General features: G+C 34.0%; 1 protein-coding gene across 2 annotated transcripts in view; it reads right to left on the bottom strand.

The window, feature by feature from the left end:
* The window catches only part of LOC142336398 (sodium/calcium exchanger Calx-like), a 91877-nt gene that overhangs the window by 11625 nt on the left and 61998 nt on the right, over nucleotides 1-18254 (bottom strand). For both annotated transcript variants that reach the window (XM_075385199.1, XM_075385200.1), the window contains 2 exons: nucleotides 6172-6382; nucleotides 3239-3392 (listed from right to left, as the gene is read on the bottom strand). In XM_075385199.1, coding sequence (XP_075241314.1) covers nucleotides 3239-3392; nucleotides 6172-6382 — 365 coding nt within the window. The remainder of the gene's footprint in view (nucleotides 1-3238; nucleotides 3393-6171; nucleotides 6383-18254) is intronic.

Here is an 18254-nt window from a genome sequence, read left to right as displayed (position 1 = left end):
CTGTACTCTAATTGTTAAGGTCCAATGTTGGCAACTATTATACCAGTATAAGTTTTGATTTTCGTCAGGTGAATAGAAGAAACTGGTCAATTAACAGCAATTTTTGCAAAACTTTAGCTTCACGGATCATAGTAATTAACAATGTAAATCAGCGCTGAATTATAGTATTTCTCAGTCTGTATTTTTTATTATGAGCTTATTCTGATCATGTCACTTTTTACCACGAAAATCGTAAATTCAGACAAAAAATAGCAAAGACTGTACAGGAAAATCAGCATTGAATTTTAAAACTGGCTAGAATTGATTTTCAGTCTGTTCACTCTCTGATCAGCGCTCATATCAGAGTAATATAAACCTTCTCAGCAAAAAACCGGTAAAAAGCCAAGCTTACATAAAAACAAGAGGCATAACAATTGAATTAATTTTGATTACAGAAACTATCATAATGATTTTTTTATACAGTTTTGTTATAAACGTTTCTGGAGTTTAAGACATGCCCTCTGGCATACCGTTTCCTTCTCTGCTGGACTTCATTCTCACTGTTGGATTTCATATCTCAATCATTTTAACTGGTCTTTGACTGTTTTGCACTGGTTTTGCCTGTTATTTACTGGTTTTTGTCTGCAAAACCCTCGATTTTGCCAACTTCCCGAGTTTTTCAATTATCATTCATGTGCATCGTCCAAAAATTCAGAATTTTTTTTGAAAATTGCAAAATGTATTACGACTTTCGTATGAACACAGAAAGGAATCAAAACAGACTGTGCATGGCAAATTCACGAAAAAAATTGTTGTCTGAACTTATTCTGCGAAGTCTTCGAGCAAAATACCCTTAAGATTACTATGCAACAGTACTGATATTGCCTATTAATATTGATATTTCATGAATCAGTACTGGTTTACTATGACACTAGGGCCCGGGTTGTTAATTTCTGAGCATTATATCTTCAAAAATGTCACAGTTCTTCCGATTCAAAAGAGCGACAAAATAAATTTATTCAATTATATTGGCAAATAATTGATTAGACGAGTTTTGGTTTCCCGCCAGTAGAACTTTATACTGGTTGGTTCAAAATGGTATAAAGTGAACATGACCTCTCTGGAAAACCTTTAGTTCACCCACTCGGATCAGGAAGACTGCTCACGTAAGCCTGATGAAGAGAGATATCCGATGTAAACAGATTCTGAACGCACAAATCTGGTGAAATGGACATCTATTATTTCACGTTTATGAAATATTGAAATATTGTAATCAAAAATTGTTGTTTCAATGACAAAATAATATCTCCGGACATAACTGAAATTTTATCGTGTACAATTGTACAAATTTCTCTCAAAAGTGTCTTACAAAAAACTTTAAGATTATGCGTCGCCTAACTAAGACTTTGAAAGACAATTTATCAGGTCTTACACGACAAAAAAAATATCAGGTCTCATAAGATCTTACACAATAAAAATTCACCTTTGTCAGATCTTACATAATAAAAATTCCGCCTGACAATAAATGTTTATCATGTAAGATCTATAAGAATCTTATAAGATTTTGTTCAGAAGGATAAACATTCGGAAAGCTATCACTAATTTTTTGCTAAGCTTTTTATCAGATTTTATTCGATAAAGAAGTACGCCATGTGCTTCAAATTGAATACAATTCGGAGTTGCCTTGAAGCAGTAGCCAAACGCTAGAGCATGCAAACGTAGGTGTCAGAGCAGCAAAGAAAAAATTATCTTAAAATTATCTTTTGAAACTTATAAGATAATATGAGAAAGGTTATTCGAGTATCACGGGCTTTTTCTGAAGCGGTGATTATCAAACCAGGCTAAAATTTTTTTTAAAGAGTCATAGTAACTGAGTACCTAGCTGAGACTCAGAATAAAAATGCCGCCAAAATAGACTCAACAAACATTTTTTGTTTCATAATTGTTTAGTTGACTGATTTTTTAACTTTCGTAGGAACTTGACTACGTTATACGACAATATTGAAATCATTCAGATCTGGAACGATAAAAATTCTGACCTACGTGAACTTTTATTGTGAAGATTTATCAAGATTTTATCAGGTAAAATTTCTGCAAAATTGATTTTTTTCTTCTAAGATCTGATAAGTATCTTATCAGATCCTTCACGATGAAAGTTCAAGTAGGGTAATAGTTTTATCTTGTAAGATCAGATAAGATCTGATACGATAAAAATTCCAGAATCACTGGGGATAATATAACTGCTCGTATAATAAAATATCAATTCGATGAATTATCGGTTTTATTCCGTTATTCAGATGAAATCATAAGTTGTGTGTATAATTGGTAAATGTATTCAAAATTTATTTGAATATAAGAGTAGTGTAAATCGATTTTTATCTTATTGGTTTTCAAGTTTTATTTTGCGGGCAAGCTCCACAGGTTTTTAACTGGCTGTTAAAAACAACATTCATGAGTGTTTTTGAACCATTCAGACCTAAATGAGAATTATTTGACAAAAAATATTCGAGTGATTTTCTAGTAATTGAAATTCTACCCGAGTTAAACAGTAGTGAAGAGTATCTCCGTTTTTCATAGTAACCAGGGATAACATTAACGATAACCGACTACTAAAAAGTTGGTTGTCATTTTTTGCTCATCAGTTTATATAAATTGAGTAGTAAAATTTACCTAGAATTTTTGTGCAATGTAGCTGATCTGTTATTTCTGTTGACAATTTAGACCTCGCAGAAATTTACCAAACATCCATTTAATAGAATCAGCGCGAAAAATTCAAGTCATTAAAACAAAAACACTAAAGTATCAACAGATTTGATCCGATTGCCGCCATTTTTTTTCGCTTTGAGAAAAATTGTTGCTCCGAATAGTCTGGTTGTTGCCCTGTCGAAACCCGACTTGGCTTGTTGTTGACCAGACGACCTCAAATTTATCTGGATAAAAAGCTTCAAAACCCTAAGATCAAATTAAAAATTCTCTCTTTAACAAAATATCGAATTTTAGTGAACACTTTGAACATATAATGACCAACAGAGTGATATGTTACAAGAGTCGTCTAATCATATTTCAAGGATTTTCTATGAAATTTTGTATAAGAATACTATAAGAATAATTTTGTGCAAAAACACGAAAAATTAAGTAAAGTCTGCACATGTTTTTTGCATGTTGCAAAATTTGAACACAATGAATGTGCGTTTTACACAAAACAGGACACCATTTTCTAGTGGATGGGAACGATTATTTAAAGAGAGACTAAGCTGACCGGTGACATTTCCGATGGATGCGTCTGCGTATTGTTCGTTGAGGGCGGCAGTGCGACTGGCGAATGTGTCTGGGAGAGAAGTACCCAGGGCTATGATTGTGATTCCTGTAATTGCATTCTCCAGACCCACAACACACCCCAGCAAGTTGCCCAACTACAACACAACAACACACATACCAAAAGCTTTTTCTCATTAGAAAACGGGAATTAAAATAATGAAATCTTGGTTCACAGTCGATCATTGTTATTATTGTCTGTTCAGTTCAAATCAACAATGCTATCACTCACTACCTATGAAATTTCTCTCAGAAAGCTTTACTAGCTAGACTAAACCTTTTGTAGTCCACAGAGTGCAAATTAGGAACGTTAAAATGTGACAAAAAACCGAAGACAAGACTCAATTTTAATTGGCTGGAATTTGAATAGCTAATTACCGCAATACCCCTTTCTTTAAGATCTGATTAACGCAGCTAGTGATGCCTAGAGTGTTATGACCGTACCTCAACAGTTTGTAAGCCTTGAATAAGGTAACAACTACAAAAACTTGGACGACTAAACATTTTAGAGGCAAGGAAAAAATAGTCGTCTGTTTTTGATATAGTGACACAACATGCGCTCTTCCCCTTACAAACAAAAGCACAAAACAACCAGCAAAATTTACAAAAATATTTTTGCAGATTAACATGTAACTTTTTGGTTCATCAAATTACAAGTCATAATAAACCACACTTTCTGCAAATTCAGTACTCTAATCAAGAGATATATAAAAGAATTTAAATAAAAACAATTTTAAGCAAAGCATATGAGTCGTAAGAAATTTTCATTATATACCCGGAATTAACAGCATAAAAAGATCTGAGCAAACAAACAAAGCCATATGAGCAAACATACAAAGCCTCGTTAGCAATAATTTACTCATATAATGTTTTATGGAATGTTGGAAAATATACTAAGAACATAAATGAAATCCTATTAGATCTATAAAAACATCCGTTGAAAGTTTGCAGAAGTCTGGATCACTTTTTATGTGCTCCTGAAAAATAATTTCAATTTTTATTAGTTGTACCATTATAGCTTGTATACTGTTGTGTGGCAGTTCGCTTTTGTTTAAGGGAAAGAACCAAAAATTTCAAAAACAGTGTTCTATTTGAAAACATTTTTTTAAGTCATAAAAAATAACTATGAAAAAAATCAATAAAAAATCCATTTGCGACACCAAATTTATGTCATTTGCGTTACCAAGAATATGTCATATGATTGAACAAAATACCAGCATAACTCACAAAATCAAGAAACGATTGAACAAAAAGACGCAAAAACGAAAAGTTTTCAACTGAAAACATTAAGTATGCTCAATAACGTCTTCTATCAATACCATTGGGACCTGTCATTATTGTGATGATTCAACAAAATGACAAATAAGAACCTCCGAAACGCAAAAATAAAGAAAATGAAAATTCAAGTAGTATCAAGGTAATAAAACCATTAGCTGAAACATAAAAGCGATAAAGCCATAGCAACCACGAAGACAATTAAGCCTGTCATTAAAAATATAAAACTGAAGTTTCTACATCTCTTTTGATAATCAATTGGGAATCATTTTTTAAAAAAAAACTATGTGAATAAAAAATAAGAAGAACCACAAATATTATCAAAGCTCGAAAAAAGAGAAAACTTTCTTTAAAGACACAGCATCAAAGTCATAAAACCATTGCCTGAAATAATAAACAAAACAACAACTAATGTTAAATTCACTAAATTGATGGGACCTTCATTGATGGGAAGTTAAAAGTAGAGAAAAAAAAACAAAAACGTAACAGTTCGAAAAAAGAAAACTGAATTTCAGCGTCAAAAAACCATCTGCTATAAACTGAAATAACTAAAAATAATCAGTTACACCACCATAGGAAACCAATGAGCCTTTTTATTGTCCGTATCTGATATATGCCTACAAAAATAATGACAAATACTGGCCGAAATTAAAAAATTTATAATTTTCAGAAAGAAAACTGTGTACAAGCCGTTAAAACCATATGCTATTTGCGACAAACTTCTAGAACGATTATCTTTATGGGTTCTTTGACGCCATTGGACCTGTCTTTAGGGCGATAATGTGTCAAGATGAGAAGAAAATACCTAAAAATCTGCCAAATATCCTATCCAAAACTTCTAATATAGATGCCAAAAAACCTAAATGATAAATGTTAAATGATAAAACTTTGCAAAGACTACATTTCAATTCACTGAAGGAGTAATGTGGACTTTTAGTTAATTTCTAAGCTCCAACTTTACAGTAATAATATAAAAACGATGGGAAGGCTCAAAACTCCACTGATATTATTGAAATCAATTTTTTTCAAAAATCAACCATGAAGTCAGTTGGGCCTGTCATCCGTGAGTCTCAGGTGAAAAACTTTTACCTCAGTCTCATTTCAACATCAATGAGTGCTCTTTTCAAAGGGATTTTATGAAAAAGGTTTATGTACCAAACAACAAAGAGAAAAAAATCTCATCAATACAGCCCCTTGATATTTACCAATTGCCACAAACAGCAAGGCACAAATTAAGTTCGCACAAAATAAGTTTACTTGGATTATTAAGCGTCATATCTGTTTTATAATATTGATATATTGGTTTTCTTTACGCCTCGATTTTTGTCGCGTTTGAATAATTACTTCCATATAAGGGAAATGAGAATGTTGCTCGAACAATATGTTGCTGAAGATTGAGCGATATGGGGTTTAAAGTAATTCGGAGGTGTTTGACTTTAGTAGGATAAACCGGCTTGTTTTACAATCTGCTAATTGGTTATCAGATTTTTGAACAGAGAAATCAAAGAGGGTAATTGGGTACTATGGCAATGGGTATTTTGGCACATTAGGTATTTTGTCATACAACCAATTAGAACATATCAAGGGTTCATAATGACTCACCTCTTCGACTACAAATACCAAAGCCCCAATGGCAGCCAGAGCCATCCAGAAAGTGAGAGTGCCTCCCAAGTAGCTGGCAGGTGGAATCACAATGGCAAACAGCACCTTCCACATAAATGCCAGAAACTGGCCCAGATAATCCAGAAATCCCAGTCTTTCCTCCTCATCTCCATCGTCGTCACTATTTCCATAGTCCCCGAATTGAAAAGATCTGGAACGAAAAACAGAATTAAACTTAATCAACTTTTTTCTTTAAACGTTTGGGAAATATAGATTCATATGGTTTGAAACTGCCATAAACTAAAATCAAATGTGTAGTCACGATGACTGTTGTCAAATTTCTAGGCACAAGTAACCATTGCAACACAAAAGATGTGTTTTTGTAAACATTTCTTTGATGTTTGAGAACGGTGAAAGACAAATACAAAAAAATTAAATTTTTGGAATCATCGATGCTTTCTATTCATAACTAACTAGTTTTCAGACGTTTCTCTCTTTGATATCAAAAAGCAGAACGGGTAAAAATTATTTAAAATGATAGGCAACTGTTAGTTTCCCTTTGTTTTCCAATAAACATTCCGCAAAAGTTTGCAAAAGTTCGAAAGCTTCAAAATTAACGATCAAAGATTACAATTGCCTCTTTGGATGGTTTCCTGGCCAATGTGGGTTTTCAACAATTACCCAATTTTGCGGACGTCATTCGGCGGTACTTCAAATCTGGGACCTCACTAACATAGAATAACTGTACCCATGAAAATTACCATACTTTTGTTATCGCCATCAAAAAATATCAAACACTGAGGCCGAGTCAAATTGTTGAATAACTTCGAGAGGGCGATAGCAGCCGTTGATAGTGTCTTTAATCAACGTTTCTTCCGATTACAACACTTGTATAACTTACGCTAGACTGCAACTGATTGGAATATCTTTCTCCACCACTCTTAATGTAGCAACAGGGACAAAAAAGAGCTGCAGAAAAAAGTAGCTGCAGAAAAAACTGAAAAAAGAGCTGCAGAAAAAGCTAAAGAAAGAAGAAAGTGGGCGTGGGAAGGGGGTGGTATCCAAAATCCAATACCCTAGTCTAGACCTGGAATTTATGAAAAGACGTTATAATTCCAGGTAGTAGGGGAGGGGGTAAATAATGAACTAAATTACACTGTTGAGGACTTACAAAATTTGACTTACGAAGTTTGATTAATTCTTTTCATACGTCCAGCCAAATCCTTTTCATAGTTAAAAATGAGTCTAACTAAAAGTTTTCCACAAAAGTTGTATAACTTAAGCCAGACTGCGATTGATTGAACTATCTTTTTCCACCACTCATAATGTAGCAACAGGGACAAAAAAGAGCTGCAGAAAAAAGTAAGAAGAAAGTGGGCGTGGGATGGGGTGGTATCCAAAATCCAATATCCTAGTCTAGATCTGGAATTTATGAAAAGACGTTATAATTCCAGGCAGTAGGGGAGGGGGTAAATAATGAACTAAATTACACTGTTGAGGACTTACAAAATTTGACTTACGAAGTTTGATTAATTCTTTTCATACGTCCAGCCAAATCCTTTTCATAGTTAAAAATGAGTCTAACTAAAAGTTTTCCACAAAAGTTGTATAACTTAAGCCAGACTGCGATTGATTGAACTATCTTTTTCCACCACTCATAATGTAGCAACAGGGACAAAAAAGAGCTGCAGAAAAAAGTAAGAAGAAAGTGGGCGTGGGATGGGGTGGTATCCAAATTCCAATACCCTAGTCTAGATCTGGAATTTATGAAAAGACGTTATAATTCCAGGCAGTAGGGGAGGGGGTAAATAATGAACTAAATTACACTGTTGAGGACTTACAAAATTTGACTTAAGAAGTTTGATTAATTCTTTTCGTACGTCCAGCCAAATCCTTTTCATAGTTAAAAATGAGTCTAACTAAAAGTTTTCCACAAAAGTTGTATAACTTAAGCCAGACTGCGATTGATTGAACTATCTTTTTCCACCACTCATAAGGTAGCAACAGGGACAAAAAAGAGCTGCAGAAAAAAGTAAGAAGAAAGTGGGCGTGGGATGGGGTGGTATCCAAAATCCAATACCCTAGTCTAGATCTGGAATTTATGAAAAGACGTTATAATTCCAGGCAGTAGGGGAGGGGGTAAATAATGAACTAAATTACACTGTTGAGGACTTACAAAATTTGACTTACAAAGTTTGATTAATTCTTTTCATACGTCCAGCCAAATCCTTTTCATAGTTAAAAATGAGTCTAACTAAAAGTTTTCCACAAAAGTTGTATAACTTAAGCCAGACTGCGATTGATTGAACTATCTTTTTTCACCACTCATAATGTAGCAACAGGGACAAAAAAGAGCTGCAGAAAAAAGTAAGAAGAAAGTGGGCGTTGGATGGGGTGGTATCCAAATTCCAATACCCTAGTCTAGATCTGGAATATATGAAAAGACGTTATAATTCCAGGCAGTAGGGGAGGGGGTAAATAATGAACTAAATTACACTGTTGAGGACTTACAAAATTTGACTTACGAAAATTGATTAATTCTTTTCATACGTCCAGCCAAATCCTTTTCATAGTTAAAAATGAGTCTAACTAAAAGTTTTCCACCAAAACGTGGATTTAATCTCGCGATCTTCTCCAACGCTACCCAATGGTTAACTAATTTCGCCACCTATCGTATGCCGTGGACATTTTTATTGTCTATCCGAATTCCAGGACATAAATTATTCTCCACTTCCAAGACCCATTTTGTTGTCTAGCCAGGAGACGTTGTTTTGCCTAGCCAAATTCCACGACGGTTGCTTTAGCCAGAGTCGAGAACATCACGCAAAGTTCAGACAAACTCTTTTCATACTAAAAAACTGTCCAGGACAGTCTTTTCATGCCTGGGACCTTTTCCGATTGTGCCCCCAGCTTAGTGGGTGCATATTAATTGCGCCCCCCCCCCCGACGCACGTGCCATATTTTAACATAACGAATTTGTGGATTTTTTCCGTTTGTGCCCCCCCTAGTTTGTTATGCGCCCCCCCCCCCCGTTACAGAGCACGTGTCATTACATAGTGAATCATTATATAAAATATTGCCCGTGCGTCTGTGGGGTGCAAATAATATGCGCACTAAGCTGGGGGGGGGGCACAAACGGAAAATATCCTGATTGACTATGTAATGGCACGTGCTCTGTAACTGGGGGAGTATAACGTACTGGGGGGGCACAAACGGAAAAGATCCCATGCCTGATATCGGTCGCTGACGGCCTTACAATGGTTCCACAATTATACTAGGGCAGTACTCTTCACTACATAAAAATCTGCCTTCAAAGAGCTTCGGTTAACTACAAACTTCGAACTCGCAAAAGCTGTGAAAGAACTGGGGAGCAGCATAATGCCCCAGGGTTTTAGCGTTTTCCCCCGTTTTTGAGCACAGAAATGCCAAGTTGTCATAATACGATTGATCGAAGAAAGCAAGGGCAATAAAACCTAAACGTTTGCGGCAATAGAACCTAAACTTTTGCAACAGACTTGATTTGAGAGGAAGACTTAACTATTCCAACTTTGAAGCGAAAATATACAGCTGCATGATAATTCGTCATGGCAAGGTTATTCCTAATTCTTAATCTAAACCCAGGCTATACTTTTGATCCAAATTTAATAAAAAATAAAAATGAGTTACCACTTCTATGATACAATACATCCCGTGATTCAAGCGGCGTTCTATGATGTTTTTTAGGATAGTTTTAATGGGAAAAAATTTCAATAAGTGAGAGTTTAAGAAATGGGGTTATTACGTTTAGCAATCAAACAGATCCTTGTAATTTTGTTTGTCAACTTTTGCAACCTTTGCAACACAAGTTTCATTTTGGGTACACTTGAATAAAATGTAACTAAAAAGGTTACCTCTCTATAAAATAAATTTTTGTATAACAGAGTAGTTTTAAAACAGGGGAGTGTGACCCTAATTCGAAAAGCGCAAATATTTAAGTTTCCTGGTAAACGAATTGATAAGGGTTTTGTAGTCCTTCAATAGCGGAATGTGATAAGAACACCGCACTTGCTAAAGACTGTTTTTTATCTGAAGCACATGAGGCATAAAATTGGTCGCTCAAAAATCTTTTTAGGCATATTTGTTTCATATTTGATTAGCAACACGAAAAAATTGCTGCTTTGCTCTTTCTAGATGAATATGAATCATGAATCATGAAGATTTTCAAATAAAATTAATAATTTCCTTGATTTGAAACTATGTTTGGTTCAGTTTTGAAATTTGTAAAAGCTATACTTTGTTCATTGTTGATCTAATAGCTGATTGGATCAAATGAGATTTATTGGGACTTCAAGGCGTCGCAGTTAAAACACGCACGTGCAAGTATTTTGAGATCCCGAAAACGTCCAGAATTTATAATGTAAGAAGTTCCTAAATACATAGCCCTAAGCTGACTACCATGAACTTTCAGCATCTTCAAACCTATTCTGGGCTAGCCTTGTGAACAGCTAAGCTGCTTTCAATGAATGCCAGAAGTTCTCGCAATGACATCAAGCAAAGTCACGTAACCTATACGAGTCTTTCCCATTATAGCGCCCAACCCCAGCTTAGTGCTCAGATAACCTATAGCCCCCATCATGGCAAACATACCATAATTTGGGCTATACTTTCGTGGGGGCTATAATGTGAAAGACCCACCTATACACAATTGTTGAATTGTTCAATGCAAGAAGCAATTATAATAAACGATGATTCAGTGATGAGTCACATTCCATAGAAGCTCTTAAGAGATTGCAAGCATCTCAAAATTTTTTAACGTGCATCAGGCAGGCAATATCACGGCAACATTAAACTACCAGGTTTGATTTTTTTCCATGGCTAACGATGCTCGTTTCAATGAGAAAGGAATGCCATTTCTAATATTTGTTAATAAACCCTATTACCTTCGTTTTGACGGTTACCAATGAAGACGCCCGGAGGTTGGCGGCAGAGTAAATCAGCGTTGAATCAGTATAGAGCCATTCTGTTTTTTAGGATGGCCAGTACTCTGTTCATGTCCCAATTTACACGGGCCAGTCTTGATTTTTAGTAAAAATTACTGCATGAAAAATAACATGCACAGCTTAACTCCCGCCAACAAGCTTTGATTTATATGCGATTCGAACTTCCGCGTGGGTACTTGCAACATTTAATTTGCGGAGCAAGTCGTAACCACTGAGCTAAAGGGCTTTGTGGTAATTACCTACAAACTAGCTTATATATATATATATATATATATATATATATATATATATATATATAAATAGTATGTATACCACTATAGTTTACCAGTTATAAGCTACAAATGTATGATATTACTCTGCTAAGACTTAATTTTGAGGTATGAGTAATTTTCAGACTGTACAGGAAAAGTTTAGTCTGGTCTAACTCCATGACTTCAATATTATCATAATAAAGAAGCACTGCACATAAAGAAACTTAAAATATCCTGGAGATACAATGTTTCAGAACTGAATTAAGTTTTCACACTTGAAATGTGCTGGTTCAGCTTTGAAATGCTCTGAGACTCAAGTCCGGGCGGTGCCCGGTTTTCATGGATTAGTAAATTAGTTTTCACGGTAGAATTTCATTTTTATTAAAAAATAGTTTCATCGTTTTCTTTGTTAAAATTCTCTTCAGAAATTATATCTTTGCCTATTCTAATTTTGTCAAAATACCGCATGAAATTAGATAGCGTAGAAAAGGGAAGGTTGACTAGGGCCGATATCTTAGCAAAATAGAGGTTGTTGCCTGCAAAAGATATGGGAACAAAATGAAACAAAAGGAATAAATTTTGAAACACATTTTGTACTAAAATAACTATTTCCGTTTTTAAACGGGAAGGTTAAAAGTATACTTCATTATACAGCATAGGGATTTTGATTCATTATTTTGCATAGCAGGTAGACATGTTTGAAATTCAGTGCCTAAAACCATTTACCGTTATGAAACATACTATTGACGCTTGTTTTTAAAATTAGTACCTTTTATTGTAAAACTGTATTTTCCTTTATACCGAGAATAATGCACAATATTTTCTTTTGTTCTCTGCAATTTATTCTTGCAGCTATATAAGAATTCCTCAAGTGAAGTTGACATTTTCGTCATTTAATAAGCAGTACAAGTCAGCATTATAGAAATGTACCAAAAAGTGCACTTTTCCCCTCATATGTTACTTAATGTCCGTTGCTAAGTAATTGATGACACATTTAGGAGGCGAGTAGATTTACTTAAATTTGTAGGCAAATTCCGTTTTAAAATCTTAATATAAGGGCGAGAGCGTCTCAAAACGGATTTCTCGTACCCTTTATTGTTACCACTTTGGAGTTTGTACTACTATATATAAGAGAAATGAAAATGTTGCTCGAGCGTGTTAATGAATGGAAGATACGAGAATCATGTCGATTAGGGCAATTAAGAGACAATTAAACCTAAATGGAGCAAAAAATACATAGAAACGGACTGTACAATTGATTCCTGTTTTTCTATGACACTTCAGTCATTTTGCGACTCCTCTAAAAATACAAATATGCATTAATACTGATTAGTTCAAAAAATTTTGTGAAGTTGATATTTGTGCAAACTTCTGGTAGTCTGATCACATAAAATACTTTCAAAAATGTTTGGATTGTTGATTATCAATTGGTTTTTTAAATGAAAATAAAAAAATAAAGAATACAGTGAAAAAGCTTCTGTCGAAAAAATTTCCAGAATTTGTTTAGTTTAGCACCCAACAGACAGCACTCAGTTTTTAAATAGACTGAGAAATTGGCGATAAGCATTTGAAAGCCCGGACTGAACGGCAAGTCAATATCAGTACTGAGCACGTCAAATTGCAAGTCTTATATCAGTACTGATTCAGAGCTATGATCATGTCACTTTTTACACTTGTCAGTATAAATGCAAGTCTTGGCCTAGACGTGCAAGTCTAAATGCAAGTCTTGGCCTAGACGTGCAAGTCTAAATGCAAGTCTTGGCCTAGACGTGCAAGTCTAAATGCAAGTCTTGGCCTAGACGTGCAAGTCTAAATGCAAGTCTTGGCCAAGACGTGCACGTCTAAATGCGGGTCATTGCAAAGATGTGCACGTCTAAATGTAAGTTTTGGCCCAGACTTGGCACGTCTAAAAACGTCCAAAATAGCAGAAAAAACGTCAAAAAAGACCAAAAAAACGTCCAAAATGGGTCCCAAAAACGTCAAAATAGCCGAAAAAGACGTCAGAATTGGCCGAAAAAACGTCCAAAATAGGTCCCAAAAACGTCAAAAATAGCCGAAAAGAAGGTCAGAAATGGCCAAAAAAACGTCTAAAATAGCCGAAAAAGACGTCAGAAATGGTCGAAAAAACGTCCAAAATAGGTCCCAAAAACGTAAAAAATAGCCGAAAAAACGGGGTGCTAATATGAAATTTGGTATGCCCCATCATCATTTTATAACACCCCGGGAAAGTGCCCAAAAATTAATGCCATAATCGTGGCACGTTGCGAAAATTTTTTGAATTCGAAATTTTCACTCGAAATTTTTTGAAAAGTTGGTTTTGACTTGGGAATCAACTTGCAAGTGTAATCCAAGTCTTGGCAAACACTTGTCAGACTTGCAGACTTGTTTTTAGACGTGCACAGTACTGATATATGCTTGTAGACTTGCAATTTCAAGTGCCCAGTACTGATCTTCACTTGCAGTTCAGTCCGGGAGACTACGTGGTTTAAAGACAAATTCAGCGAAATTGCCCCCAAAACCTCAAACGAAAAATAAACGCAGATAATACAAATTCAGTCTTTAACAGTGTATTATTGCGTTACCAAGAAATATTGTTTTTAAAACAGACACATTTATCTTTTTGTTTGAAGAAGTAAAACTGACACAAATTAGTTTTTAATGACCAATAAAAATGGAAGTGGGAAATTGAGTAAAAATTTTTCTAAAAAAAGAATGCTACTCAAAACTTATGCTAAAAATTTTATGTGATTATTTTTGCTGTTGTGTGTTTACAAAGGAAAACAAATAACTAAGAACGCATTTTGTTCATTTTTCATTGACGAAAGTTAAAGTGCACCTTATGTTTTCAGAAAAAAATGATTAAGCACAGCTTTTGACGTAATGAAGCAAAAGTCACCCTCAAAATGTAAGAATGCAGACTTTATCATGAGTTTTTGCAATTTTGTCCCAATTATCGCAAAGTGAGCAAGAAAAATCTTTGTAGAACTATGCAAACGAAACACATAGACGAAAAGTAAAAAAAAAACAAATTAGACAATAAAAAATTGAATGCAAATACTGAATGAAAAGAAATTGATATCAAAAGACAGAAAGAATGAAAGTCTGAAGTAAGTACAGCAAACTTTGATCCAGAGCAATTAATAAAACAAAATTTAAAATTGGACCTATTTTGATTCAACAATTATATTTTAAACTTGATTTCCTAAAAATTTTTGTCGGAATTATTTTCATTTTCAAATTTCAGAAAATTCCGGTACCTGCGTAGTCACTTTAAAAAAGCAACTCGTTAAGCTTCAAAAGCTTGCGAAATATTTACTCAAGAAAAGCTCAGCTCTTGGTTGATCAAATGTTACAAAGAGGCTCAATATAGTGCGTTCGCACATAAAGTTCAGTCCCCGCTCATCCATTTTTGGCATAAATGTCTATCAAATGAAGAACAGATACAAAACCACCAAAAAAACATATTTTTTAAAAAAATAAAATGTGTATGAACAAACTGATCGCCTCCAACACAAATAATGCAGTGTAATAAAATAAATACCGCATCAGATTGATGAGATCAGCCATTTTTAAGAAAGCAAGTTAAGACGAACAACAAAATCAAACAACGATAACAAAAAAACATTCATCCAAAAATCATGTCCATTTTTTTGATTAAAAAACTTATTAACAATGTCAAAAAACGTCAGATTGAATTGAAACTACGCAAAATAACTAGTACTTCACTAGAAAAGATATCAGGCCACTCCATAATAAGGCTCGTAACAATTAGACAAAACGAACAAAAAACAGCCAAGTTGAAAAATTTGCATCAATTTAAAAATACAATTAACTTCAAAATAATGGAAACCATTGGAAAACAATTGAAAACATCCAACATGCTTATGATAATTTAGGCCTCTGTAAGAGGGCATTAAGACATGTCATTATTAAATTTTTAAGCGAATACAAAAAGACCAACAAATAGAGACAACAAACAAAAATTCCATTATAACTTTAGAGAACGCTGTGCAGAGAAAACAAAAATATTCAATTGAGCCTCACTCGAACGCCAATGATCAAGCAACAAGTAAACAAAAATATAAAAGCGAAAATATAAGTATTTCTTTTGTAATTTTTTGAAAACAATTTTTTTCAAAGTTATGAAAGCCAATAATTACATAGGAAAATATTATTTGAATAGGTTTGTTTTTTGTTCAAAGGAAGCGCTTGAGAACTGTGATTAATCAGATGATTTCTTACGTCTACAAAAAGAACGTCAAACACAGACAGAAAGCAAAACTAGTTTACATCTTCTGCCGAAAACCCCTGTCGAAGCCAAGAAGTTCATATCTAAAGCCTTAAAAACATTATATTTTGTACACTTTTTTCCTTTTTTGAAAACAGTAATGTCACATGTGCCCTGTACTTAATAATATTAGGTAACAAATAGAAAAAAACCCAAAAAACCCAAAGTTTAAAAGTGGTCTTTTTCATCAAAGCCATCAGCAATCAACTCAAATCAGACCATAGGCTCATTTACTCCTCCATATAAAACCAAAATGACCTGTCGTTATCCACAACCAATAAAGAAAAAGTAAAAACGACAGTTAAAGACAAATGTAAAAATTTCAATAGCATTCTTCCAAACGAAGTGTCGAAGCTGTTAAAATCATGATCTATGCATTCAAAGAACTCTATAAGTTCAAGTGTGCCTTTTTGCCTTTTTTTGAACGCCAAAATTGAAATATGTGATCTCTCAAAAATCTGATACTGTGAAAAAAACGAGAAAAGAACTTGAAAATGAATAAAAACAAAAAAAATGTGAAATCTAGCAGTATCAAAGCCAGAAAACCATAACTTAACGCGTAATACCGCAAAAAATTAAATTTTAATTCATCAGTAAGAAGAAGCATTTATTTTTTGCTGACACTAAGCTACAAGTTGACAAAATTAAAATAAAAATTGAGGCAAAGTTCAATTAGCCAAAATTTTTTTCAAAACAAAATTTTTTAGTATAATGTCAAAACGACCATAAACATTCAAGTAAAAAACTAAAAACAAATGATGGGAGCCAATTCGGAAGCCAATTGGATATAAAACCAGTCATTTTTGATTTGAATTGTTCTGTTATGTAATTAATATAAAAAAGATCGATTTTTAAAAAAAAAAGACAGACTGATTTCAACCCGAATTATTTTTGGATTGTAACAGTCCAAGATGGGACAACACCAGCCTTGCTATTGTTGTTCTTCCATTTAGAATACTCTGGTTCCAATATCATAGACCTGAAAAAATTGTGAGTTAAAGTATTAAAATTAATTGTTGCGTTTTTGATAATCATAGAGTAAAGTTAGCAAAAAACGGCAACATTTTAATTCCAGACTATTCTCAATGAAAGCGGAAGTAGGACTAGCTCTTTTGTCGTTAACAAAGACTGTGTTAGTTGTTTTTGGATGTGTACTTCCCGAAAATTTAACCAAAGTGGACTAAAGAAGCTTATACCGGTCAATTTTTGATGAAATAGGCTGAATTTTGAAATATCAAGCAAAAATTTCAGCCGAAAAATTTAAATAAAAATAAAATCAACAGTACTATTTTAACCCGTTTTACATATTTTAGCAAAACTGACGATAAGTTAAGCAAAAATTCAGGAAAATGTGAATAAAATTAACGCAAATCGGTCTAATATTCACAAAAATTTAAACCACGATAACTCACTCTAGAAAGCGAAAATCTGTTTTATTCGATATTCTACGCTGGACGGGCTTTTTAATGATACCACTCACAACTCTCTACTATGAAAATATCGATCGGTCAAAATTGACTGACCAAAAGAAAACCCATTTGAGTATATAGTTCCTCCCCCTGATGAGGGATCGGAACAAAAATTTGACTAAAATTTGACAGATTATCACAAGCCTTTTGAATTTTTAGATTACAATGAGTGTGAATAAAAGAAACGAAAGAAGAAAGAAAATTTCACGGTGTTATAATCAAAATTTGACCGGAACTAGAAATAATAGCATAAAAATTCTAGCCTTCAGGGGCCTTTGACATTTCGGCATTTATATAAAGCTCAAGTGTCGGTCGGGTTCACAAAAAACATTTAATTGAATTTAAACCTGAAACTCAATTATAGACAAAATGTTAATCCCAATTATTGATGCACCGCTTTTAAATACTATTTAAATGGCCGCAGCCAGCAATCTCCTACATCAAAGCTTGACTTTCAGGTGTTAAATTATGCCGCCAATAGAAATGCGAACATTTGGCGCTTTGAGGTGTTTAAGGAACATTATAATTCAGTCATAATTCCTTCAACCGCTTTGAACAAGAGGCGACTATTTGATTGCATCCCATTTGTTAATTTCTTCTTTTTAGTGACGCGCTCAACAAATTTGATACGCCTGGATACATTTATACTTCATAGCCGTCTGTTGATTTAATTGAGATATCCATTTTAACCGGAGTGAAGCGGAAACCAAAACAAATTGATGATAATAAGTCTAATAAAGCATCAATTAAATTAAAACAAAACAAAAAACCGATAGGGTGGGACGAATGACCAATTGATTATAGGCGAATCCGATACGAAAGTCGTGAATTTTTACTTTTTATTGCAAAAAAAGTCTTTCCGATTACAGATCATGAGCTCATAGAGTTTATAGCCAGTGTCAGGACAATTTACCCAATGCCGTTATACCCAATGCCAAAATACCCAATGCCATTATACCCAATGCCAAAATACCCAATGCCATTATACCCAATGCCACTATACCCAATGTACTTTGATATTTTCGTTCAATAATCCGACATCAAATTAGCAGTCGTTATTACCCTTTGTTTTAACATATTTAATGGCCATGGTCAT

The sequence above is a fragment of the Convolutriloba macropyga genome, chromosome 3 (genome assembly GCF_964194025.1).
Source record: "Convolutriloba macropyga chromosome 3, txConMacr16.3, whole genome shotgun sequence".
NCBI classification, from domain to species: domain Eukaryota; kingdom Metazoa; phylum Xenacoelomorpha; order Acoela; family Convolutidae; genus Convolutriloba; species Convolutriloba macropyga.
This window is presented reverse-complemented; position numbering and strand designations above follow the sequence as displayed.